The sequence below is a fragment of the Bos indicus genome, chromosome 7 (genome assembly GCF_029378745.1).
Source record: "Bos indicus isolate NIAB-ARS_2022 breed Sahiwal x Tharparkar chromosome 7, NIAB-ARS_B.indTharparkar_mat_pri_1.0, whole genome shotgun sequence".
NCBI lineage: Eukaryota > Metazoa > Chordata > Mammalia > Artiodactyla > Bovidae > Bos > Bos indicus.
Genome location: NC_091766.1, coordinates 38,103,147 through 38,129,723, shown reverse-complemented (window position 1 = coordinate 38,129,723; position 26,577 = coordinate 38,103,147). Strand labels below are relative to the sequence as shown.

The following is a 26,577-nucleotide window of genomic DNA, read 5'->3' as shown; positions in this document are numbered from 1 at the left end:
GATGGAGAGTTTCCTTTTTGTCTCTGTGTTGCAGGGCTTGGGGAGGGGTGTTTTAATTATGGAGCTAGTTCTCAGACTCATAAATTGCATGTTTTGGAATTCCATTACTGGTCTCTGACATACTGCCTATATTCACTGAATATGTAGTGTAAAGTTTTACTGTTTGGACCTTCTCTGACATCATTCTGGAAGATGCCAAGGGATTGAATGCACTTTTGTTCTGCTGTCCTTACTGTTCAGTGACTTGTCACTTCATCTTGCTGCCTCACCCAGTTAAGAATTCTCAGCCAGAGCATAGCACCTTTGAAGGAATATGTCCAGTCATTCTTTCCAGGAATTTGTAAATGAACTCTCAAGTTATTAATTTCTATACAATTATTTTTTTTTCCTGGATTAACCCGTGGGGATGCTGTGCATATTCATCTGCTAAAGCTGAGATTGCTTCTGTTGCCATCAGAGGTCATAGCAGCAACAGGAAGTAACTTCTATTTCAGTACATCAGTAGAGGAATGCATGTTCTCAACCTCGTTGCTCAGGATCTTCCAGTGAAGAACAGAGCTGTGGTCTGTCCTCAGTGCACAGGCTTTTAATGCACTGTTTCCTGCCTAGCTGCGTTTGCATATAAGCTCTTAGAGTTAGAAGAAGGCAGGATGGCAGGCTCACTCTGTTTCTTCCATGCCGTGGTGTTGGATGGCACTGACATTGTGGCCAGCGTCACATAATTGCTGTTATTTTTTGACATTTGCTATGGTTCAGGCAACGTGTGTGCCTTCGTTTAATCCTCACAGCAACATTATAAGGTAGGTATTATCCCCCCCAATTTTTGGATGAGGAAACAAAGGCTTATATTAAAAAATCAAAAAATACTTTTTGTCCTTGGCAGTGAGACTACAGTGCTCTGCCTCTTCAGTCCTAACAAAAATGCTAGTATTGATTATTTTCCCATTTGCCTTCTAATGAGAAGTAGTTTATCAGTTACGTCCCATCACTTTAACTTTCACTAGTTTTCTTTCTCAGTAAATGGCAGTTTATTGGAGGTAAAGTTCTATAAATGGGGTAATATGTTTATCTCTCTGCCTGGAGATAAGAATAGGGAAAGGGCTGATTCTGGAAAGGGAATTATTTAACTTATAGTTGAGCAGTCTCCCTAGAACATGGATCAGTGGCAAATTGTTGGAGGAGGGTATAGATCAGCAGGACTACTACTGATAGGCTTATTTGTTAACTAATGTGGAATCAGGAGAAAACAACCATCTCCCTAGGCCCTCCCACCTCTATCTTTGGTAAAGGCTGCTTGCTCATTTGTCTTATTCTCCCAATACTGGTGGTCCTGTGTGAGGGACCTTAGTGAAGAGACAAAGTCAGTGGAAAGAGTATGACATCAACTTGAAACTTTGGCCACCTGATGCGAAGAACTGACTTATTTGAAAAGACCCTGATGCTGGGAAAGATTGAAGGTGGGAGGAGAAGGGGACAACAGAAGATGAGATGGGTGGATGCCATCACTGACTCAATGGACATGAGTTTGAGTAGTCTGGGAGTTGGTGATAGACAGGGAAGCCTGGCATGGTGCAGTTCATGGGGTCACAAAGAGTCGAACACCACTGAGCAACTGAACTGAACTGAATCTGAACCTCTGCTTCTGATACAAGTTAACATCTATGAGACCTAGTTTCCTTTTCTATAAATTGGGGGAAAGCTTACAGGGTTCTAAAGAGTAAGATAATGTATATAAAAGCACAGTATCTATCTCTTAGAAGGTGAGTGAATGGCAGTAGTTGTTATTTCAATGTGATGCTAGTTTTGTATGTCTTAAGTAGTGTCATGGTGAGAGGTGGAAAAGCCAGAGAGGTGATGTGCAGATGTGAGAGGATACAGTTTGATGACCTTAGTTCCATCAAGTACCAGCCTTCCACAGCAAACTCAGGTGTCTAGAGCTTGCCTCAGGCCATCAGGTTTTGGGGTTTTGTTTCTTGTTTTTCTTTTACTTCTTAAAGATGGGAAGCAGCTGTTCTGCTAGTGTTGCCAACTCTAGGAGCTGGGAAACTCCATGAACTTCACAAGGCATTGTGATGAATGGGGAAGGAGAAGGTAACTTTTCTATTAGGCACGGTGGTTGTGTTATTTCACTTCATCCTTATAACAGCCCTCTAGCCGAGGCTGTGCCTTGCCCATTATCCCTGGGCACTCATTGTTCTACTGCATACCCACAGGGTCCTATTGCAAGGACCTGCAACTCTCTGCCTTAGCACTTCTCTAGACAAGTGTGCGGCAGAGCTGGGAGTGCCAGAAAGTGAGGGCCTCTGAGGCAGCCCTCAACCAGTGAAAATGGAATTTGGAGGATAAATTCCCCAGCTTCCTCACCTCACTTAGGTTCATTCTACACGTCTCCCAGAGTTCCCTCAGGGCTTGAACCTCAGGAGCTCTCAGCTCAGCAGTAGCTTAATTATGTATGCTCTGTTGACTTCCTTCCCTTCCTATCTCATTTCCAGCTCCCCTGTCAGTGCTTCCTGGATCAGGGCTGGGACTAAGGTGAGGGACCTGCACTCTTTAGTTCATGTAAAGGAAGAGTTGACACTAGTATGAACTTGAAAGGGTTTCTCCACATTTTGTAGCTAGGCACTTCACATGCATTGCCCTAATCCTAACCCTGGCCTGGATTGCTTCCCAATTAAACTACACTCAAATTAGGTCCACTTCTGGAGGAACCTATCCTAAGGCATTATTATTAGTCTTTATGTTTTATACATAGAAAACAGGCTCAGCGAAGTGCAAAAACTCACTTTGTTATACAACTGGTAAATGAGATGGGATTCAAACCCAGGTCTGTCTGACACCAGTGCTGATTCTCTCTACTATTCCATACTACTTCCTAACCCCACTTGAGTCACAAAATCCAATGGGAATTTTAAGCTTGGATGGGCCCATTCTCACCTGTGAGGCAGAGCAGCTTTGGCCCTAAGTTGATCTAGAAGATGGGAATTGGGGTGAGGGAAAGGCAGGTAGTAAGTAGATGGTAGTACCAGTGGGAAGATGGAAGAATGTATAAACCCTGAGTGGGAAGGCTGCTGAAGCCATCTGTACCTGGAAGGCAAGAAGAGGTTACTTATTTCCTCTCAGTTTCAAAAGCCCTGTACTATTGAGGTTGTGGGAGAGTTCTTCAATTTAAGAAAAATTAACTGATACCTCTTCCCTGGTGGCTCAGATGGTAAAGAATTCACCTGCAATGCAGGAGACCCAGGTTCAATCCCTGGGTTGGGAAGATCCCCTGGAGAAGGAAATGGCAACCCACTCTAGTGTTCTTGCCTTGGAAATCCCATGGGCAGAGGAGCCTGGTGGGCTACAGTCCATGAGGTTGCAAAGAGTCAGATACAATTGGGCAACTTCACCTTCAGTTTTCATCTCATGTTAGATCTAGAACAGGGGCTCCAAAGATAAGAATTATTCTTTGTGAGTCCACAGTGCAGTGGGGGAAGGCAAACAGATTCTATTGATAGATTGTAGTCAATGCAATGATACAGGGAGATCAAGACACTATGGGATCAATAGGCTGCTACTCAGCTGGGATCAGGGCCAGGAGGAGCTTTTCTAGGAAGGCTCCCAGCATTGTTGTTGTCATGTATGGATGTGAGAGTTGGACTGTGAAGGCTGAGCACCGAAGAATTGATGCTTTTGAACTATGGTGTTGGAGAAGACTCTTGAGAGTCCCTTGGACTGCAAGGAGATCCAACCAGTCCATTCTAAAGGAGATCAGCCCTGGGATTTCTTTGGAAGGAATGATGCTAAAGCTGAAACTCCAGTACTTTGGCCACCTCATGCGGAGAGTTGACTCATTGGAAAAGACACTGATGCTGGAGGGATTGGGGGCAGGAGGAGAAGGGGACGACAGAGGATGAGACGGCTGGATGGCATCACTGACTCAATGGACGTTGAGTCTGAGTGAACCCTGGGAGTTGGTGATGGACAGGGAGGCCTGGCATGCTGCGATTCATGGGGTCGCAGAGTTCGACATGACTGAGCGACTGAACTGATCTAAACTGAACTGAAGGTGTAATTTAAAGAATGAGGAAAAGTTAAGTGGGAAAGCTGGATGGGGCAAAGAGGGAGTCAATCCAGACAGATCAGCATGAACAAAACACTTAACAGTAAAGAGCAGCTTGATGGGTATAGGAGAGCTGGAGTAAAAGGGCATGGGGGGAAAGACAGGAAGCTTGTTTGGGCCTGAGGGCCTGTGTGCCTGGCCATGGCGCACTGTCAGCTGTGAGAAGCAAGCCTGGGAGCAGCTCAGAACAGGGATGGCCTGGCTCTCATCCCAGCTATGGTACCTGGGCAACAGCCCACCTTTACCCCAGCTAACTGCCTCTCCTCTTTCCTTAGTTCCTCCTGAACAGCTGGAGATTGGCGCTTAGGGTCTGTGAGGAGTCTTGTCAGGACTTGTCCTTCCCCTCGTTGTTCAATGGTCATCTGGTGTCTGAAGAGAACTGCTGATCCCTGCTATGCCTCTGCTACAGTCAGGGCTGTCATAGTAGTTCATAGACCCCAAGCCCAGGCTGCTTCCTCCCTGCATAGGCTCTGACATAGGCCTTCTTTGACACTCTGCCTAGGGTACTGGGACCCCTGCTGCTGGGGAAATAGACATGGGACTTCCAGAAACATAGACAAAGAGCCCTGGCATTGCTTGTCAGGGGTGTATCACTCAGGTTCAGGAGACAGCAAACTGTCAGCATGAATCACAGCTGGGCCTTTGGCATTCAGTTCTATGTTCTCTCCTAACTAAACAAAGTTGAGAGAGACGAGCCCCAGGCTAGGCAGGCTGCTATGTTGTGAATGATGACCACTCTGTCCTCCCCACCCCCATTCCCAATTTTCCTGCCTTTAGAGCTTATCTGCCTGATTGCTGCCCACTGAACTGTGCAGAGGGGCTGATGTCTGGCATGTTTCCAGGTCCAGTCATGCCCCAGACTGATAGAACAGGTATCATCCATGGTCTCCATCCTGGTGTCATGTGTAGGCCGAGTACTGTTTATGGTTAATATTAAGGTTACTGCTGATGAGGTAGCTGGAAGTTTTAAAGTATCTGCTCACCAATTTTGAGGGAAATTGGTGCAATACGTCTAGTTAACCATGGTGGGTATCTCAGTCCATTTGGCTTGCTATTAAATAGTACCACAGACTGAGTGGCTTATAAACAATGGAAATGTATTTCTCACAGTTCTGGCAGCTAGACGTCTAAGATCAATGTGCCTACATGGTCAGATGAAGGCCCTCTTCCAGGTTGCAGACCACCCACTTCTTGTATCCTCACATGGCAGAAGAGGCAAGGGAGCTCTCAGTGACTTATGATGAGAAGACTGGTCCCATTCATTAGGGTTTCACCCTTAGGACCTAATCACTGCCCAAAGACCCCACTTCCTAATACCATCACCTTCAGCATGAGGCTTTCAACATAAGCATTAGGTTGGTGGGGGTGGGGGACAAAACTATTTAGACCACAACACTGGGCACAGTGATATCCCAGCTTTCTGCACATTCCAGAAGACTAGTTCAGGGAAAACCAGCTGGCTGGCCCACAGCTCCACTGCAGCTTGAGATTCCTCTTCCCCTTCTGGTAGAGAAGCCCTACAGTGTGAACCTACTGTTAACCTCTTGGCCTATAGACTAAAGGCTAAACTCCAGTCTGGCTGCCTCTCATCCCACCATATATCCTCACCTACATGTGTCATCTTGAGGTCCTTGGAGCTGCACCCCAATTCCATGAAGTTGCCTTGTGCTCCGTGATTTTGTACATGTTCTCTTTGTCAAGGACACACTCCCACTCTTCCTTCAGGGCTCAGCTTCCTCAACCTCTGCCCACTCTGGGGCAGGGTTAGTCTCTTCCTCTTGTACTCCCACATTGCCTCGTGTTCATTTAGTACGTCCTTCCATGTTTTGGAAAATTGTCCATTGAATTGCGTATTTCCCAGGCTAGTTTCCTCTAGTTCCTTTCCAGGGGTGAGCCACCACCTCAGAACTCAGACTTGGAGTGCCTGTAAAATGGATGGAGCTTCCCAGCATTGCAGAGGGGATATCCTAGGGCTCTTGACTCAGTTCAGAACTCTCAACTTCCTGTGGTGATCTTGCTTAAATTTGCACCATGGTCCTGCCTAACCCAGCCTCCGCTTAAGACAGATTCAGAGGGAAGTGCACCTTCCTAAATTAGCTGGTGTTTAATGAGAGGGTGGGGCTTGGTAACTAACTCATATCACTGGTGAGTTTCACTTTGGAGTGCAAACCAGGCCAGTGGATGTCAATGAGAAAGAAGAGCTCAGATCTAAGGAGAGTGACCAACTGCTGCTTCTCCCAGGTAAGATTCTCCTGTAATTACTGCCAACCTCAGTTCCAGCCCCTTGCCCTCATCTCTCCTACTTAGGCCATCCTGGATGAGTGGAGGCTGGAAAGACTAAGTTGGCTCTTCTTTGATGGGAACCAGTGGTGGTTCCCATCCTCGGTAGAGGTCCTTGGCATACCTTTCAGAAGGAAGGCCCGTTTGATGTAGCTGATTCAGCTGAATAATGCCAACAGGCCCCTAGTTATTCAAACATGAGACCCTAGGCTGGGTTCAGGGATCTAGTGATGTGAGAGGCATGTCCCTCACCATAGGGACTCTCAGCTAGAAGGGACACAAATGAATGCATTTACCAGAAGTGTAAACACGGGTTACTTGAGGGAAGCTTTATAGTCTCTGACGTGTAGAAGTGCTGAATAAATATTGAATAGAAGAAGGAATGAATAAGAGAGTGAATGAATGAATGAATGAATGATCTAGCTGGGCCTCAAAAGGAGAGTGAAATCTCACCATGTCTGTATCCCTAGGCCTTCCTCTCCCAAAGATAATTGCCTTATTTACCCCATTTTATCCTCAAAAGAGACCTCTAACATATGTGGAACATATGTTTGACAGATTTGAGAGAGTATAGGTATATGTAACTTTGGGGAGATTTGTTGGAAACTGATTTCTTGGTTCTGTGAATAAGAAAAAACTCCCCATCTCTCAATTTTTCTAGCTGCCATGCAAGTTTTACTGGCAGCTGCTTAGGCCAAGCTCTGTGCTGGGCACTGAAGAAATAATGACTCAGACACAGCAATTCCAGGGAAGGCTGTGAACAAAAGCTGAACAGCCAGAGATAGGACAAAGCTCATAGTGTGTCTGGAATATGAAGGGGAGGAGCAAGAGAGGAAGCTTGGGTTGAGGACAATGTCAGGGGCCTGCAATGCCACAATAAAGCGTTGGGGACTTGTTTTTTCTGCAGTAGAAACCACAGTGTAAAGGTCATCTTCCTTTCTTAGGGGTGATGGAACTGGGGGATCACATGATAAAGTCTTTTTGCAGTCACTCTGGGTGACATGTTTGTTGTGGGTAGGGTGGGGAGGAAGACACACAGGAGCAAGAGTTATCAATTAGGAGACTTGGAATAGTCAGATGAGTAGGTCTAGGACAGTGTGGGAACTGGGAGATGGGGACACACAAGAGAGCTCTTTCCACTCTCAGCTTTTTCAGCCTGAGAAATGATTGCATGGAGGAATTGAAGGTCAGGGATGTATAGAGGCAACATGCATGCCTCTAGCCAAGGTGAAGGACAGGAGAAGAATTTCATGGGGAAAAGTGAAGAAGAAAATTAATGTGACTTTGACCATTGAGTTTGAGGAGCCTTCTCCAGCATCCAGAGATGCTAACAGACCATTGGAATTTGGCTCAGAACAGGGGTAGATGTGAGAACCTTCACACAGAGGTTTTAATCAAACCTTGGGGATGAGTGAGAAAAAGAGGAAGCATTGGAGAAGCAGGCTATGGCCAAAAACTTGAGAGCTCCATTGTTTAAGAGGAGTTACTGATGAAGACTTTGAGAGACTCAGGAGGGAGGCCAGGAAAGACTGATGGGCACAGCCAAGGGAGAAGAGAACTTTGCAGTGAAGAGAATTCTCATGGCTTTGCGTGCCTGAGAGGACAAAAGGGTGGGAACTGAGGAAAAGGCTGGAATTGGGCAGTCAGGAGATCATGGGTGACAATAGGAAGGGCAAATTCATGGATGTGTTGGGAGTGGCAGGTGGGTAGAGGTTGCGATGGTGGGAAGGCAACTTTCCCAAAGTTTACCTGTTATAGGAGAGGGCCAGATGCCTTCTGCCCATCTCGGGCCCTCCACTGCACCACCCCAAATGGCACTTGAATCATTGAAGTCTTCTTTGGAAACTTCCTGGTCCCCTTTTAATTCATATCCAGATGAAAAAAAAAAGGGCCTTGAGATGGAGAGGGTCTTCCCAGGTGGCGCTAGTGGTAAAGAACACCCCTGTCAGTGCAAGAGATATTAATCCCTGGGTCAAGAAGATCCCCTGGAGGAGGGTGTGGCAACCCACTCCAGTTTTCTTGCCAGGAGAATCCCATGGACAGAGGAGCCTGGCAGGCTAGAGTCAGACACGACTGAGGCAACTTAGCATGCACGCATGAGATGGAGAGACCTGGTGCGGCTGCTCTGTGGAGAGCTGTGTCCTCAACTTTGAGCACAGGGCTCTTTCAGGTCAGCATCATCCCACCTTCTGAAGCCCACCATGTTGTTTGTGTTGTACATCACAGTTCCCAAAGCATTTTCCCTGTTGTCACTCTATTTAACTCTGGTGACAACCTTGCAAAGGTGATACTATCGTCTCCTGTTTTTACACATAAAGAAACTGAAATGCAAAGTCATACATGCCCAAAGTCATAGCACTAGTGGAACCCTTTTCTGAAGTGTAGATCCGTCCCTGTCCCCATCTCTCTACGGCATGAAATTCACTCAACTTGGCATGAAGATGCCAAGCCAGCCTGCTTGCTTCTGCAGCAGATCTTAACCCGCTCCCCACTTAACTCACACCCTTTGTTCCAAACCTCTAGCACATCCCTGAACTCCCCAATGCAGCAGCAAGTCCACCTCTGTCACTGCCTGTGTCGATCATACTGTGATTATTGGTAAAGCTGTGAAGTCCCTGAGGGTGTGGTCTAGGTCTGCTTCATCTGTACATCAGCATGTGGCACAGTAGACATTGTTGTTGTTTAGTCACTAAGTTGTATCTGACTCTGTGCTCCATGGACTGTAGCCCACCAGGCTCCTGTGTCCATGGGATTTCCCAGGCAAGAATACTAGAATGGGTTGCCTTTTCCTTCTCCAGGGGATCTTTCCAACCCAGGGATCAAACTTGTGTCTCCTGCATTTGCAGGCAGATTCTTCACCACTAAGCCACCAGGGAAGCCACGGTAGACATTAGGGACTGGTAAATGTGAATAAATGACAGAATGAATTAATGGCATTGGGATGAGAATCAGCCTTGCCAGTGCTCTCTCGCTGTACATGCTCTGGAAAATGAGGGCCTTCTGGTTGATTTACTAAAGGATCTTTGATGGTCAGAGATTCTGAGCTCTGCCCACATCTTCCTTCCTGGTCCCTTTCAAAAGGAAGAAAGTTAAGGGTCTTCATCACAGCCTCTGAGGCTCATCACAGACGGTGGAGTATGTGGTTCATCTGGGCTATCCCTTTTCTCCCATAGGAGGCCACCCCTCACCATTGTGGAACCACATGGACTCCATTGGGTCTCTAGGGTTGCAGCAAGGGGAAGGAGCCCCCAGCTGCCCCCAAGAAGGCTTGCCTTGCCCCTCAAACAGCTCTGAGATGGTAAGTTCAACACTAGGTCCCTGTCTCATGCCTCTTCAAACAGGAGCGGCCCCACCACGGAGCCATGCGCTCACACCCATGCAGCCCTTTCCAGTGTACTGAGCCTTTCATATCTGATCTAGTAACTTCCTCTTTCAAGACCCCTCACCATTGAGAGGTGGGGGTTATCTTTTCCTCTAACAGATAAGGATGAAGGGGCTTAGAGAGGTGACGTGCTTTTGAGTTTAAGGCATGACAGGAGCTTGAGCTGAGGTGTTTCAGCTCCAAATATATCACTTTTGGCACCTTGGGTTGTCTCAGTCTAGAAAGGACCCTCCAGGGTTTTTCTGGTAGAAAGCTTAAGGCCCTTTCTTTCCTCACTTCTCTAGTCATTTCTGTACATCTCTTTCCCCTCAACATGGCCACTGCAGTCAGGCACACAGAGATGATTTCAGTGCTGAACTCAATTTGGAGGTTATTGTGGTCCATATACCTTAGGTTAGCTCAGAGTGAGTTTCTCTTTTTCCTGTTATCTTGACCAAGATTTAGAAGCCCTTCCCTACCACACCCTTGAGCAGGAAACACTTGGGTAAGTCATTTCATATCTCTTCATCTTTGTTTCTTCATCAGTGCAATGGAGGAAAATAAAGTCTAATCCCCCAACCCTGGTGGATTCAGTGAGCTGTTGGAGATAAAGGAACTGCACAGAGGAGACATTCATGAAGGGGTTCTTGAATTGTTCCCTGCAGTTCCTTTAGTTTCCCAGCCCATTCTGGCATCTGCTGGATTTGGCTTATTGCCCACACTGTGAGGGTAACACACTGCATTTCATGCCCCCACTTCACCCTTGTCCAACCTCTGCCCCAGACCCTGCTGTTAACAGTTCCTCTATGCACAGCCCGTAACTGGACCCTAGAAGGGAGCAGGGACTCTGCTGCAGAGTCTGCCCTGCTGGGCTTGCTCTAGGGCCTACCACCGCTTCCTCTCTTACTTCACACCACTCTCTTGAGACTTGTACACTGGTCCTACACCAATCCTGCTCAACTGAGCACACCTGCAGTTTAAAGACAGTTCTCTTTGGCTTTGGGGGAACTTCACATGCAGCCAAACATCCTGTGGCCTTGGGTCCCCACTCAGCACCATAGGCCTCAGTCTCAGCTCCCCTTCCCATAGTGATCTAAGAACCATATGGTGTTGGAGCCCAGCACCACCTGTGTCCCTTCCGTGTCCGTTCCCTCAGGACTCTGTCTCCAGAAGGGACATGGAGTCAGGCTCCTCAGGCTGGTTGTAACTTGTACTCTGAGAAAAGGGAACCACGTTGAGCATGTCCTGTAGACCAGCTACTGTCTCACCTCTTCACATCTACTGTCTTCTCAGTTCTCTCACATTACTGAGAAGGGGGTGCTATTTTTATTCCTGCTTGACAGAGGAGAGGTGAGGTGATGGACCCAGACTGACCAACACAGCAAGTTGGTCAAAGAGTCCAGCATTGAAGTCACATAAAATCCACCTTCACTCTTCTGGCTGAGGCTCTCCCCACTCTTCTTGGGGGAGGTTGAGGGGGGAGACTCCAGTAGCTTCTCCTGGCTGCTGCATGCCCACCAGCACTGGCCAGGGAGTATTATTATTCTCCTGATGTTGCATAAGAGGTAAGTCTAATTATGTCAGAGAGAAGTTTGACTTCCCCAGGGCCACATTGCCAGGACTTGCCTGGTAGCTCAGAAGTTAAAGAATCTGCCTGCATTGCGGGAGAACCGGGTTTGATCCCTGGGTTGGGAAGATCCCCTAGAGAAGGAAATAGCTACCCACTCTATTATCCTTGCTTGGAGAATTCCATGGGCAGAGCAGCCTGGTGTGCTACACTGCAACCCCATGGGGTCTCAAAGAGTTGGACATGACTGAGTGACTAACACTTTCACATTGCTAGGAAGTGGCAGGGCAAGGACTCAGATGTAAGCTTTCTCACCCCAAGTTCTTGATGATGGAGTTTCTTCATCAGCTTTGGGTTCTTTTCAGTGTTTTTTACAAGGCTTCACATTTATTTGGAAACATCTCTGTAGTCAGAGAGGTCTGGATTCAAGTCCCACTCTTTCCCTTACTACTTGGATTAGGCAGATGACTGGCCTTCTCTGAACCTCAGTTTCCTCATTTGTGACATAGTAATAGACTCTCCTAGCACGCCTGGCTGCTGGAAGCAATAACATGAATACGAAACTGAACATCTGGCACTCCAGTTAGAATCCTTTGCTTCTGTAGGGGTCTGTTTCCCATTCTCTTCCTAAAGCAGGGGTGGGACTGAGTTGCTTCTATCTCCCTCATTGGGCAGCCTCCCCCTCCCTGGCTCTCCCTGCCTTCTTATCCAGGTGCCTGAGTGGTACTTTTCAGATATAGGCCCAGTGTGGGGCAGCAGGTCATAAGAATTCTATTCCTATGAGATGGGTGGTGGGGGTCTAGGAGAGTGGAATCAGGGCCTGGGGCCCTCCGAAAAACTCAAGGAGACTGCTGAGGCCTCTTGGAATGACAGTCCAGAGGGTTATCCAGGGGAGGTTCCCACACAGACTTGAGGTACTGGAGCTTTTCTTAAGCTCCACTGAGCTTCTGTGGAGAAGAACCTGGTGTCCCATCCTCTGCTTTCCCTGCCTGCCTGCCCCTCCCTTCACTCTGATCTACTCCTGGCCCAGGCTTCCCCCACATCCATCCCCTTTACTCTAAAGAAAATCCCTTTGTGTTCTTCCTCCAAATCTTCAAATGGCTCATTCCTTTCCTTCATTTAGGTCACTTCCACAGGGAAACCTTTCCTGACCAATATCCAAAAATACCTCTTCCTCCCCTGGTCACCCCCTGAACTTCTGTTTCTGCCTTTCTTTTCTACCATTACTACCAGAACTGTGTTATGTGTTTCTGTGCTTATTTTCTGCCCCCTACACGAATCTGAGTTCCACAAGAGCAGGCTCAGCCGGTTGTGCAATATATGGTGCTTAGAATAGTGCTGGGTACGTATTAGGGGCTCAGTCAATGTCTGTGGGAAGGATGGCCAAACTGTGGGCGGACTGTCCTCCACGGTGTGGCCCCCAAACTCTCCTGGGCCGGTCTTGCCCAGGTGCCACAATGGAGTGTATCAGAAGAGGGAAGCCCCTGAACCTGAAGTGCACTCACACATTTGTTCATCCAACAACAATGCACTGAGCAGCTTGGCTCTGGGTACTGGGGAACCAGAGCCAATCAGTAGTGGGGTGATAGGGGAGAAGCCTCACCATCCCTGAATTCAAAGAAGTGGAGAGAGAGCTGACAAGGAGCCATGTGGGAATAGAGCAGGAGGAAGTGTGTGGGTCTTCCCTCCAGAGAGGAGCCGAGAGTGTAGGAGCTGGTGCAGGCTGTGAACAGTGGGAAAGCCACAGGTGTGTGAAGAGGTGAGGAGGGGGACTGGACAGTTGCTGGGAGAGCAGCAAGGCTCACGGGGCTCAAGCAGGGCTCAGGTCAGCCCCTAGGAAAGCTGGTCTGAGTTAGGGAAGGGAGGTGTGAGCTGGGCCAGGCTGGCCTCTGTCTTGGTTGGAGTTGGGGGATATGGCTAGGCCAACAGGCCACCTGTCCAGATGTCTGCATGTTTCTCCTCAGGTACAGGAGTGCCTACAGCAGTTCAAGGTGACAGGGGCGCAGCTGCGACAGATTCAAACCAGCCTCCTGGGCTCCATGGAGCAGGCACTGAGGGGGCAAGTAGGCCCTGCCCCTGCTGTCCGGATGCTGCCCACATATGTGGGGTCTACCCCACATGGCACTGGTGGGTGGCACAGACTAAGATGGGTGGCCAGGACTGCAGAGAGGGTTCTGATCTGGGAGAGAGGTGGGTGGAGGGAGGTGGGGTGTTTTCCTTACCCCTTGCTCCATCTCTAAGGTCCCTTGATGAGCCTACACAGGCCTTAGGAATGTTTCTGGGAGGTGGAGGGCTTGGTCTCACCAGCTGCATGCCTTTCTGTGACCTGCTTGCCCACAGAGAAAGGGGACTTCGTGGTGCTGGAGCTGGGGGCCACAGGGGCCTCACTGCGTGTTCTATGGGTGACCCTAACGGGCATCGAGGGGCACAAGGTGGAGCCCCGGAGCCAGGAGTTTGTGATCCCCCAGGAAGTGATGCTGGGTCCTGGTCAGCAGGTGAGCACTCAGTGCATAGGCTCCGGGCCTGGCTGGGCAGCTGGGGCTCTAGTGGGCAGAGTTAAGCCCCCAACCCCATCCCACAGCTCTTTGACTTTGCCGCCCGCTGCCTGTCTGAGTTCCTGGATGTGCTGCCCGTGGACAATCAGGGTCTGCAGCTTGGGTTCAGCTTCTCCTTCCCTTGTCACCAGACAGGCCTGGACAAGGTGAGGCAGAGTGGCTACAGGGACAGTGGGTGGAGGGGCTGCAGGGCCGTGAAGGTCATTGGATTGACCTGACTTTCCTGCCTCCAGAGCACCCTCATTTCCTGGACCAAAGGTTTTAAGTGCAGTGATGTGGAAGGCCAGGATGTGGTCCAGTTACTACGAGACGCCATCCAGAGGCAGGGAGTGAGTAGAGGCAGGGGAGCAAATAGGGCTGTGTCTTGGGTTCTGGGGGGGCCTGCTTTCTGTTAAAAGGATATCCTGTTGGTATCCTTTATCCACTTAACCCTGGGGTAAATACTGCTACCATTCTTATTTTATGGGCTTCCCTGGTAGCTCAGCTGGGATTCTAAACCCAGGAGAATCCAGGAGACCCCAGTTCGATTCCTGGGTGGGGAAGATCTGCTGGAGAAGGGATAGGCTACCTACTCCAGTATTCTTGGGCTTCTCTGATGGCTCAGATGGTAAAGAATCTGCTGCAATGTGGGAGACCAGGGTTCGATCCCTGGGTTGGGAAGATCCCCTGAAGGAGGGTACAATAACCCACTCCAGTATTCTTGCCTGGAGAATCCCCATGGACAGAGGAAGCTGGCTGGTGAGCTACAGTCCATGGGGTTGCAAAGAGTCGACACAACTGAGTGACTAAGCACACAACACATTCTCATTTTATAGGTGAGGAGACTGAGACTAAGAAGGGTCAAATAAACATTGAGGACTATAGGAGAAACAGATGAAAAGACTTGACCCTGTCCTCAAGGACCTTGCAAGCCTAGTGGGGACAGCATCCCAATAAACAATTGTCCCTGTTGAGAAGGTGGTTCTGATGACTTTGGGAGCATGGGGAAGGGCGCACTGTGGCCTGAGCAGAGGCCTGAAGGAGAAGTTTGCCAGGTGCATAAGCTGTGGCTGGGGAGGAAGCTCTAATTTCAGTGAAGGGCATTTTCAGAAGTCTGAGTGGCTAAGAAAGGCTGTTCTGGATCCACTGGACTCGCCACCATGGGTGCTATGTAAGTAGCTAGAAGTCAGGACTGAGAGGAGCAGGCTTGGGAAGATAGGCTGGGACCAGGGCGAGCAAGTGAGGTGTGTACAGCACAGCCTTCAAGGTGACATACTTGCTTACCCTTGTCCTGGTCTTGTGAGGAGCACTGGGGTTCCAGAAGTAGTGGCTGAGGCTGATAGCCTCTGGGGCCTCCAGGGCCTGAGACAGGGGCAGAGGAGCCAAGCAGCAGGGGTAAGAGGGAAGAAAATCCTTTATAGGGTGGGAGGGTCTCCAGCATACATGGCACAAACGGGTGGGGCAGGTAGACACACCTTTGGGGGACCCTGCATGTCTCCATCAAATCCGGGGCCCCAGCCCCACACATCCCCCGGGCTCCCCAACCTCTGTCCTCTGTGTTGCCCAGGCCTACAGCATTGATGTTGTTGCTGTGGTGAATGACACCGTGGGCACCATGATGGGCTGTGAGCCAGGGGTCGGGCCGTGTGAAGTTGGGCTGGTCGTAGGTAAGTCACGCGGGCGTTTGTGATAGTGGATGGAGGGCCTGGATGCCTGGTGGGCAGGTCCTGATGGGGCTGTCCCTGCCAGACACCGGCACCAATGCGTGTTACATGGAGGAGGCAAGGCACGTGGCAGTGCTGGACGAAGACCGGGGCCGCGTCTGCATCAGCATCGAGTGGGGCTCCTTCAGTGACGAGGGGGCCCTGGGGCCAGTGCAGACCATCTTCGACCACACCCTGGACCATGAGTCACTGAACCCGGGTGCCCAGAGGTGGCCTAACCTTCTCTCTCGGTCCTACAACTGCTTTGCTCCACTCCCGCTCTGCTGTTCCTGTACTCTAGTCTTTAGGCCCGCGCCTCCCATTCCCCACTTGCATCCTAGGGGGCCTTGGCCAGTCTCAACGAAGGAATGGCTCAAGGTTCTACAATGCAGAGTTTTCAACTCTTATTCCTGACTCTGGCCAGCTCCGACAGGGGTTAGGGGTTGGGAGTAGTCAAGCAAAGGGACTCCTACCTTCCTTGGGTCCTTCCAGGAGCCCCCTTGAACTTCATCTAAGCCAGACGGGGTAGTGTGGTCTGGGTAAACACCCAACTATCTCTGAGGAGGCCATTTGCTTCTGGACCCTTCAGTCAAGGACCCCAAAGAAAATGAGCTCTCTTTGGGAGTTCTTGGAGGTGGGGGTAGGAGGGCTGAGGGCTTAGGAAAGGCTCTGGCCAGCCATCCTTCCTGCCTATAGGTTTGAGAAGATGATTGGGGGGCTGTACCTGGGTGAGCTGGTGCGGCTGGTGCTGGTTCACCTGGCCCAGCGTGGGGTCCTCTTTGGTGGCCACACCTCCCCCGTCCTGCGAAGCCAAGGCAGCATCCTCCTGGAACACGTGGCTGAGATGGAGGAGTAAGTGCAGCAGGCAAGGGGGCTGTGACAAAGGGACTCCTGGCTTGGGAGTTGCGGGGGTGGTTTTCCCCTGAGGGAGCCGTGCATGGAGCTTTGGTGGGGGCAGGGAGTTTCTGGCCTCCTTGAGCCCCAAAGCAACACCCTGTCCCCGCTAGTCCCTCTGCTGGGGCAGCCCGTGTGCACGCTGTCCTGCAGGACTTGGGCCTGAACCCGAAGGCCTCAGATGCTGAGTGGGTGCAGTGTGTGTGCATGGCTGTGTGCACGCGGGCCGCCCAGCTCTGCGCTGCTGCTCTGGCCGCTGTCCTCTCCCGCCTCCAGTACAGCCGGGAGCAGCAGGCTCTTCAGATTGCTGTGGCCACCGGAGGCCGAGTGTTTGAGCGACACCCCAGGTACTTGGAATACAGCATGAACCTGTGTGAACAGGTCACCAGAGCATGCGTGTGTGTGTGATACCAGAGGGCACTCTGGTACCACAGGTGCAAGGCAGTGGGTGTGAATGGCTCCCTAGCAGAATAAAGATGGACGGAGGGTTAAGGGAGGCCAGAAGAGGTCAAAGGAGAGAAAGAGGGTTCTCTTGGGTGTGCAAGGGAGGGGATCGCAGGTGCACTGGGTGCATGGCTGGTGCATAGATGGGTTTAGAACTGAACTGATTTGAAATGAGGGAGCCCAGGGCTTCAGCATGCTGTGGGGGTCAGGGCCAGGTGCCAAGCCAGGGCGCACCTGCTGTGTGTCTCTGTAGGTTTCTCAGTGTCCTACGGGAGACAGTGATGCTTCTGGCCCCCAACTGCGATGTCTCCTTCATCCCCTCTGTGGACGGGGGTGGCCGGGGCGTGGCAATGGTGACTGCTGTGGCTGCCCGCCTGGCTGCCCACCGGCGCCTGTTGGAGGAGACCTTGGCACCATTCCGGTTGACCCGGGAGCAGCTGGCAGAAGTGCAGGCACAGATGCGAGAGGCCATGGCCAAGGGGCTCCAAGGGGAAGCCTCCTCCCTCCGCATGCTGCCCACTTATGTGCGGGCCACGCCTGATGGCAGCGGTAAGGACCCAGCCTGAATGTGGAGCAGGGACACGGGCTCCCGGGGGTCACAACATGTGTGGGGCTGGAGCCTCCAGCTCCATCCTAGTGCTGAGGGTCTCTGCCTCACAGAGCGTGGGGACTTCCTGGCCCTGGACCTGGGGGGCACCAACTTTCGAGTCCTCCTGGTGCGTGTGACCACGGGAGGTGTGCAGATCTCCAGCCAGATCTATTCCATCCCGGAGTGCGTGGCCCAGGGCTCTGGACAGCAGGTACCTACAGCCTGGAGCTGATGTCAGGGGCCAGGGATGGGCCTAGTGGCCTGCTCCCTGACTTGCTCCTACCCCTCAGCTCTTTGACCATATTGTGGACTGCATTGTGGACTTCCAGCAGAAGCAGGGCCTGAGTGGGCAGAGTCTCCCCCTGGGTTTCACCTTCTCCTTCCCGTGCAGGCAGATGGGCCTGGACCAGGTGAGAAAGGTGGGGTCTGAGGAAGCCATCCTCAGGGGCTTTCCGCTAACATGCTTTTCATGGAGTGGGCAGGAGGTCCAGAGGGGGCTTTCTGGGCTGGGGAGAGGACCAGCTGGAGGCACTGCAGGGCTGTGCCTTGAACCTAGCCTCAGTTTTCCCAGATGTGGCATGCTCAGGTGGAAGGGATATGGTAAAATGGCCTGGAATACAGGGCCATGGAAAGACATGGGATGGAGAAGGACATAGTTATCCTAGAGGCTGCTAGTGGGCAGGAGAGTGGAGTCAGTGTTAGGTCTGGGCACCTGGGAGCAGTGTAGGCCCCCAGGCTGAAGGCAGAGTTTGTTCTGTCTCTCAAAGTGGCTTGTGGTTGCATGGTTTATACAAACAAAGCTAGTGGAGGTGATGGAATTCCAGTTGAGCTATTTCAAATCCTGAAAAATGAGCTATTTCAAATCCTGAAAAATGATGCTGTGAAAGTGCTGCACTCAATATGCCAGCAAATTTGGAAAACTCAGCAGTGGCCACAGGACTGGAAAAGGTCAGTTTTCATCCCAATCCCAAAGAAAGCCAATGCCAAAGAATGCTCAAACTACTGCATAATTGCACTCATCTCACATACTAGTAAAGTAATGCTCAAAATTCTCCAAGCCAGGCTTCAGCAATACATGAACTGTGAACTTCCAGATGTTCAAGCTGGTTTTAGAAAAGGCAGAGGAACCAGAGATAAAATTTCCAACATCCACTGGATCATGGAAAAAGCAAGAGAGTTCCAGAAAAACATCTATTTCTGCTTTATTGACTATGCCAAAGCCTTTGACTGTGTGGATCACAATAAACTGTGGAAAATTCTGAAAGAGATGGGAATACCAGGCCACCTGACCTGCCTCTTGAGAAACCTGTATGCAGGTCAGGAAGCAATAGTTAGAACTGGACATGGAATAACAGACTGGTTCCAAATAGGAAAAGGAGTATGTCAAGGCTGTATATTGTCACCCTGCTTATTTAACTTATATGCAGAGTACATCATGAGAAACGCTGGGCTGGAAGAAGCACAAGCTGGAATCAAGATTGCCGGGAGGAATATCAATAACCTCAGATATGCAGATGACACCACCCTTATGGCAGAAAGTGAAGAGGAACTAAAGAGCCTCTTGATGAAAGTGAAAGAGGAGAGTGAAAAAGTTGACTTAAAGCTCAACATTCAGAAAACGAAGATCATGGTATCTGGTCCCATCACTTCATGGGAAATAGATGGGGAAACAGTGTCAGACTTTATTTTTTTGGGCTCCAAAATCACTGCAGATGGTGATTGCAGCCATGAAATTAAAAGACGCTTACTCCTTGAAAGGAAAGTTATGACCAACCTAGAGAGCATATTGAAAAGCAGAGACATTACTTTGCCAACAAGGTCCATCTAGTCAAGGCTATGGTTTTTCCAGTGGTCATGTATGGATGTGAGAGTTGGACTATAAAGAAAGCTGAGCTCTGAAGAATTGATGGTTTTGAACTGTGGTGTTGGAGAAGACTCTTGAGAGTCCCTTGGACTGCAAGGAGATCCAACCAGACCATTCTAAAGGAAATCAGTCCTGGGTGTTCATTGGAAGGACTGATGCTAAAGCTGAAACTCCAGTACTTTGGCTACCTCATGCGAAGAGTTGACTCATTGGAAAAGACCCTGACGCTGGGAGGGATTGGGGGCAGGAGGAGAAGGGGACGACAGGAGATGAGATGGCTGGATGGCATCACCGACTCGATGGACATGAGTTTGAGCAAACTCCTGGAGTTGGTGATAGACAGGGAGGCCTGGCGTGCTGTGACTCATGGGGTCACAAAGAGTCGGACATGACTGAGTGACTAAACTGAACTGATCCCATTCCCAGCCTTGCTGATGTTAGCCTGGCTCAGGGTGAGGTGCCTGGTTGGGGTTGGCAGAGGGGCAGGCACAGGTTTAGACGCAATACCTCCACATCCTTCATCAGGAATGCTAGGCTTCTCATGCATACCCTAAGGGCTGCCATGGAGACAGCTCCTCCCAGACCTCTGATCCAAGTTCCTAGGAGTCTTCTTCTCAACACCCCCAACTTCTGCGAAAAAGCTCCTCTGATGAGGAGCTTGCTGGCCCTGAAGGTGCCCACCAGGTTCTTCCACACCTGTGCTCTCTGGAAAGTTCTGCCTCCTCTACTCCAACCAGCCTTCCTGTGGTTTTCACTTGCTCTCTGCTCCTGCTCTGACCTCTCAGACATGGACCTCTGTACTCCAATTTCCTTTGGATCGTGCAGCAGGCAGTGTCTCTCTACTGGTCTGTCTGTCTCTCTGCAGTGTCTCCCTCCAGTCTGAGCATCCTGGCACCTTTTTATTATTCCTTGTAAGGTGAGAGAGAACGGCTTTCCAGGTGGCCTAGTGGTAAACAATCTGCCTACAATGCCAGAGACAAGGGTTTGATCCCTGGGTTGGGAAGATCCCCTGGAGAAGGAAATAGCAGCCACTCCAGTATTCTTGCCTAGAGAATCCCATTCTTGCCTGGAGAGGAGCCTGGGCTATAGTCCATGGGGTCTCAAAACAGTCGGACACAACTTAACAACAACAATAACAAAAGGTGTGAGAAGCAGGTGGACTCTGTGTGCAAAGTCAGGCATGCAGGAAACGCGGTCCTATTAGTTTTCTATAACAGAACTCAATTTCTATGTTAAGCCAACATTCTTTTCAGGAGTGAAAACTTAATCAATTCAGGGACCCCCTTATCCAGGCAGGGGCCCCTCCTTTGCTGTATAGAATGTGAAAACAAGCTGGGAGTTTGGGGAGACATCTAGGTGCCAGCTATTTGGACTCCCCCTCTTGCTGTCTTGGGTCTTGACATCTCCCTTGACACCTTACCTTCCTCTCCATGGAAGGAGGTCAGAGGCCATTATCCAAATCCCTTCTGTTTCCTCCCCTCCCCTACAGCGGCAGGCCCAGGGTGGAGGGCTTAGGACATCTTTCTCAGAAAGCCATCCGGAACCTGGCTCTGACTCCTGCCCACCTCACCTTCCCCAGACCAGGGGGTCTTCCTTATATCTGGGAGCAGGGAAACTTTGCTGTTACTCACCAGCTGGCTCTCCCTCTCACCTACTCTTTCTTTCTGGTTTCTGTTTTTGAGACAATGAGCCCAGACCACTCTAGCTGTGGTTCTATAGGAAAAGGAATAAAAGGAAACTACTGGGAGAAATGTCAGTTAATATTTCTAAAATCTCCTGCCCCAAAGATTCCCAGATCTGCTCTTCATGCTTCTACTTGGGCAGAGCAGTCATTTCTCCTAATGGTGTTAGAATAGTTCCCCCGTCCCCATCCCACCCAGAGGAAGCACAATAGGAAAAGAACAGTTCCAAGTACAGCCAGGCCACCATTACTAAGTCCACAGTTTAAGGCCAGTTTCTCACGGGGAATTGCTGTGTCCCCTCCTGTCCTGCTCAGGTGTCTGTTTCTGGCTCTTCCATTCACCCCTCATTTGTAGCTGAAACATGCGTGTGAACCTCCCATTGACTCAGCTCTGTCCCAGCTCAGAATTTCTCCCTCTCAGGTGGCTCTTGCTAGTTGTTTCTGTAGGAGCAGACTCTGCTGTCATTTAGACCTCTCTCTGTCCTTCCCTTTCTCAACACATAGCACTCATTCTGTTCATTCCTAACCCGATTACAAAGGACCATTCCTTCTGAGCAGATGTCTTAAAATGGCCAGACCTTCAGACCATCTCAGCATTCTGGCACTAAACATAGAAGGTGTAGGTTGGATGGTTATTAATAGGCTTCTTCACACTGGAGAGTTGAGAGGGGGCAGAGGGCAAGGCCCTTAGCCATATGGGTAGAGTAGGACAGCCTCCCACTGGGGAGGGAATGCTATACACTGTATTCTGATGGGATACAGGCTTTGGGGAGGCAAAGTGAGATTCCAAGGGGCCTCCAGCTTCCTGCCTCCCCTTGGTTCCATCCCAGGGCATCCTCCTGAACTGGACAAAGGGTTTCAATGCATCTGACTGCGAGGGCCAAGACGTTGTGTGTCTGCTGCGGGAAGCCATCAGGCGCCGACAGGTAAGGAGTCTGTCTCCAGGGCTGCTTTGGTGCAACAGGCCTTGAAGGGAGCGAGGGGTCTCCGTCTGCCTGCTGGGGGGCCCTCTGCAGTAGAGATCTCTGGGTCTGGTGCTGGTTGCTGTGACAACCGCGTTGCCCAGCAACTAGAGGCATCCTTTTTTTGTGCAGGCAGTGGAGCTGAATGTGGTTGCCATTGTCAATGACACGGTGGGGACCATGATGTCCTGTGGCTACGAGGACCCCCATTGCGAGGTCGGCCTCATCGTCGGTGAGGAGGGCCCTGCCTTTTGTGCCTCTACTGCCTGATGCTAATTTACTGCCTCCTGTTGATTCCTCAGGTCGGACGTTCCCCTCACCTTGGGGATGTGGCATGGGACCTGAGCCCATGGGACCCTGGAACACTATTGGGTTGAGAGACTGGAGCTTGGGTGTCTAGTCCAGCTCAACTGCTGACTCATAGTCATTTAAGCTCTCTGAATCTCAGTTTGTTTATCTGTTAAATGAATGTGAGCTTTGGAATGTTACAGATTTGAGTAGAAACACTAGCTCTGTCAGGCTTCCTGGGTAGCTCAGCTGGTAAAGAATCCTTCTGCAATGCAGGAGACCCCAGTTTGATTCCTAGGTCAGGAAGTTCCCCTGGAGAAGGGATAGGCTACCCACTCCAGTATTCTTGGGCTTCCCTGGTGGCTCAGACAGTAAAGAATCCACCTGCAATACAGGAGACAAGGGTTCGATCCCTGGGTTGGGAAGATCCCCTGGAGGAGGGCATGGCAACCTACTCCAGTATTCTTGCCTGGAGAATCCCCATGGGCAGAGGAGCCTGGCTGACTATAGTCCATGGTGTCACAAAGTCAGACATGACTGAGCGACTAAGCACAGCACAGCATACTAGCTCTGTCACTTACCCCTGTATGACTTTGGGCAAATCGCCAAAGCCTCAGTTGGATCTCTAAGGTGGAGATGATAACGTAACAATGCCTGTCTGAAGGCATGATGAGGATGAAATGAGAGGGGACAAAGTGTAGCAAGACACACACGGTATTTGGAATGCAGTGGACCCCAGGGGTGGGGGTGTACAGAGAATGAGTTGAGATGGTCCTTTGAGAAGTCCAAGATTCTAAATCTTTATTAAGCTCCTCTCCTCTGGCCAGTTGGAAGCTGGATATAGGGACAGAAAGACATTAAGAAGGGGAAAATATCTGCTTTCTCAGAACTGACTGTTTAGTGGAGATTGAGTCCAGAAGAGCACCTGGACATCAGAGAGAGCTGAACCCAACTCTAAGTGCCAGGGCAATGAAGCCAAGATCAGAAAAGAAGCGGTCCCAACATGAGCGAGACTTGAAAAGAAAGCCTTGAAAAAAGGGATTGACTAGATGGAGGAGGAGGGCTCTCATAGTTCCTTGGACATCCGTCTTAGCGCGGGGGGTATGTGGCAGCCTCGCAGGAGACTGGGAGCTTCTTGATCATAGTGCCTGGCACTGGGAGGTGCCAGAGAGAGGTGGCCCAGATTGCTGTGTGGATAAGTAACTGGATGGAGGAGTTCCAGGGGCCAACATACCTGCTTAGAGTTGACCGTGTGTTGGGGAGAGGAAGGAAATACCTTTACCCAGCGTATGCCCTCTCTCTGTAAGCTTCTTGGCGTCAAGTTCACATCTAAATGTCATGTTCCCTCTGTGGTTTTTCCTAACTTTTGAGACAGGAAGACTCACCTGTGCTTGGGCATCCCACGATGCTGTTCTTTGCACCTCTGTTTGGGCAGCATCACAGCTGGCTGCTCATTGCCCAGGCTCTGGCCACTATGGGGCTCCTCCTCATATCTCATTTTTATGTCCCTGGCTCCTGGCCCAGCACCTGCTATTTGACTAAAGACCTGGAAGGCCAGTCCAAGACGGTGTGGGCCTCTCACCTGTGTGACTGCGGGGCTGTCACACATCTCCCAGGAGATGACATGACAGGCATTTGGGGAGCACCCTGAGGCAGCATGGGAGATGGACTGATGGTGGTGCTGGTAGGGGAAGTAGTGGAGGCCCAGGGGGCTTGGTGGTGGCAGGGTCTGCAGAAGGGATGTGAGAAAGGGAGGAAAGAGGACTGACCTGGCCCTGGAACAGGCCAATGAGCATGTGGAGATGGAGAGGTAGGAAATGAGTGCAAATGTTGCCATCTCGGTGGGAGGGGCTCAGAGGGATCCTGTGGGCATCAGTCAATGTAGACACCCCATCTGGCTCCTCTGCAGGAACAGGAACCAATGTCTGCTACATGGAGGAGCTCCGGAATGTGGCAAGTGTGGATGGGGACTCAGGCCAGATGTGCATCAACACGGAGTGGGGCGCCTTTGGGGATGACGGCTCTCTCAGCATGCTCAGCACCCGTTTTGATGCCAGTGTGGACCAGGCATCCATCAATCCCGGCAAGCAGAGGTATGGGTTGGGCCAGGCAGGTGTGACTGGTGGTGGCCGGCACTGGTTGATATGGCTGGTGGCTGGTGGTGGCTGGGGCTGGGGCCTTAGCCCTGTGGGCACACACACATGTTCATGCAGGTTTGAGAAGATGATCAGTGGCATGTACCTGGGAGAGATCGTCCGCCACATCCTCTTGCATCTGACTAGCCTTGGAGTTCTCTTCCGGGGCCAGCAGACCCAGCGCCTTCAGACCAGGGACATCTTCAAGACCAAGTTTCTCTCTGAGATTGAAAGGTGCTGAGGCCTATATTATGTCCCTCCACCTCCCAAAGGACTCTTTCCTGAGGTGGAATGCTGGTTGGAGGGAGGTCCACCCCAGAGGATGGAAAAGTCATGAGAGGGGGTACTCATGCAGGACCCTGCCCCTCTGTTCTCTCCTGTTCCCAGTGATAGCCTGGCCCTGAGGCAGGTCCGAGCCATCCTGGAGGATCTGGGGCTGCCTCTGACCTCAGACGATGCTCTGATGGTCCTGGAGGTGTGCCAGGCTGTGTCCCAGAGGGCTGCCCAGCTTTGTGGGGCAGGCGTGGCTGCCGTGGTGGAGAAGATTCGTGAGAACCGGGGCCTGGAAGAGCTGACCATATCCGTGGGGGTGGATGGGACCCTCTACAAGCTGCACCCTCAGTGAGTCTGGGTGGTGGGCTGGGCACGGGAGCCACGGCCAAGTGGGACTGGACTGACCTAGGCTCACGTTGGCCTCTCCCCCTCACAGCTTCTCCAGCCTGGTGGCAGCCACGGTGCGGGAGCTGGCCCCTCGCTGTGTGGTCACCTTCCTGCAGTCAGAGGATGGGTCTGGCAAAGGTGCAGCCCTGGTCACTGCTGTTGCCTGCCGCCTTGCCCAGAGGACCCGTATCTGAAGAAGTCTCCAGCAACCAGCTCTGTTGGTCCAGGGCTGGGACCCTGTCTGTCCCCAAGCCAGGCCCAGACACCCAGGACTTTCCGGAATAGTCATGTGTGACCCCTGCTGGGGAGACCCTTAGCTTTCCCCGAGAGAAGTAGCACTTGGGTTAGCAATATATATATATAATTTATTTACATTCACGTCCGCTAAAATCCCTACGTGCCCTGGCGGCCGGGCAAGGCTGTGTACATAAGGCCAAGTGTAAGTGCACGAATGCACTTAAAACAGAGTCAGGGCACAAACTTCACACCACAGGCCCCACATGGGGCACCTGCCAGCCCCAGGAAAGGGCACGCCACGGCACACACACTTGCCATTGTCCAGCCCGGGACTCCCATTGCATATTCACATGCCCTGTTGGGCAGGGCTCCTCGTGGCTGGGGGCAGGAGAGGGAGAACAGGGAGGAGCCGTTGGGTGTCCCTGGGTAGGTGGGAGAAGGGCAGCATGTGAGAGGCAGGTGTGGATTGACACCGGGCATGAGAGACGTGAGCAGCCTCTGGGTGTACGGCATGAGATGCGTGTCAGGGGGACACAGGTGATAGCACACAGGACATGCGTGGGCACATGGCCGTGTGGTGGTTGTGTGCCTGAATGCAGGGGCCGCCCCCTGTTCAGCTGTGGCCTTCAGTCCCGAAGGCCTGGAGCCGAGCCCCTCAGATGTGCCCCTACCCAGCAGGCACGGAAATGTTTGCATAAGATCCAGCTCAGGCAGGAGCTCTGGGACCACGTCCCGAGCCCATGGCATGCGTGCCTGCCCGTGTGTATGCGGCCCCCTGGCCGGGGCAGGAGGAGAGGTAACATCACACGCACAGACACACACACCAGTGGGCTGGGCCCAGCCTGGGCTCCAGGCGCCATCCACCCTGGGACCTGGGGGCCTGGGCAGAGTGAGAGCAGGTGGCAGTGCCAGCCTGGCCGGGCAGGCCATGGAGGGGAGGGAGTGCGGGCAGGGTCTGAAAGGGCCAGTGATAGGGGACAGCGTCCGCCAGGAGGGGGCCTGTCCGCGCAGCTCTCCCCGGTGGTGGGGAAGGGCCTTGTCTTGGCTTCTGCCTGTTCCTGGCGGGCGCCAAAGCTGGTGAGAGTGTAGGCATTGTGGGCCTCGCCGGCCTCAGCACTCGGCCTCTGACACTGTGAAGAGACCGGCATCTGGCTGGCCCAGTCCGGCCACTGCTGCTGCCAGCTGGCTGAGGTTGCCGTTGGGGAAGTGCCGTGCCTCCCACAGGTTGAGGATCATGGCTGTGGGGCTGGGCTTGGAGGCAAAGAAGCTGAGATGG

At 51.4% G+C, this 26,577-nt stretch overlaps 2 protein-coding genes across 6 annotated transcripts in view; one reads left to right on the top strand and one right to left on the bottom strand.

Annotated features, from left to right (window-relative positions):
• Positions 1-107: 107 nt before the first annotated feature.
• HK3 (hexokinase 3) lies at positions 108-25,438 on the top strand. 4 transcript variants are annotated; one of them, XM_019964690.2, is made up of 19 exons: positions 108-6,343; positions 9,556-9,680; positions 13,275-13,437; positions 13,651-13,805; positions 13,892-14,011; positions 14,099-14,194; positions 15,412-15,511; positions 15,594-15,777; positions 16,244-16,399; positions 16,555-16,788; positions 17,139-17,434; positions 17,546-17,685; positions 17,765-17,884; positions 21,850-21,945; positions 22,114-22,213; positions 24,179-24,362; positions 24,483-24,638; positions 24,792-25,025; positions 25,114-25,438. In XM_019964690.2, exons 2-19 carry the CDS (start codon positions 9,585-9,587, stop codon positions 25,256-25,258), a joined length of 2,775 nt encoding a protein of 924 aa, XP_019820249.2. In that variant the 5' UTR covers positions 108-6,343; positions 9,556-9,584; the 3' UTR covers positions 25,259-25,438. The 4 variants fall into 4 exon arrangements, with proteins under 4 accessions (XP_019820249.2, XP_070649403.1, XP_070649401.1 ...); XM_070793302.1 differs by lacking the exon at positions 16,555-16,788; XM_070793300.1 differs by lacking the exon at positions 17,765-17,884.
• UNC5A (unc-5 netrin receptor A) overlaps positions 25,409-26,577 on the bottom strand; it is a 64,413-nt gene continuing 63,244 nt past the window's right edge. For both annotated transcript variants that reach the window (XM_070793303.1, XM_070793304.1), the window contains one exon: positions 25,409-26,577. In XM_070793303.1, the coding sequence (XP_070649404.1) occupies positions 26,412-26,577 (166 nt within the window). In that variant the 3' untranslated portion in view covers positions 25,409-26,411.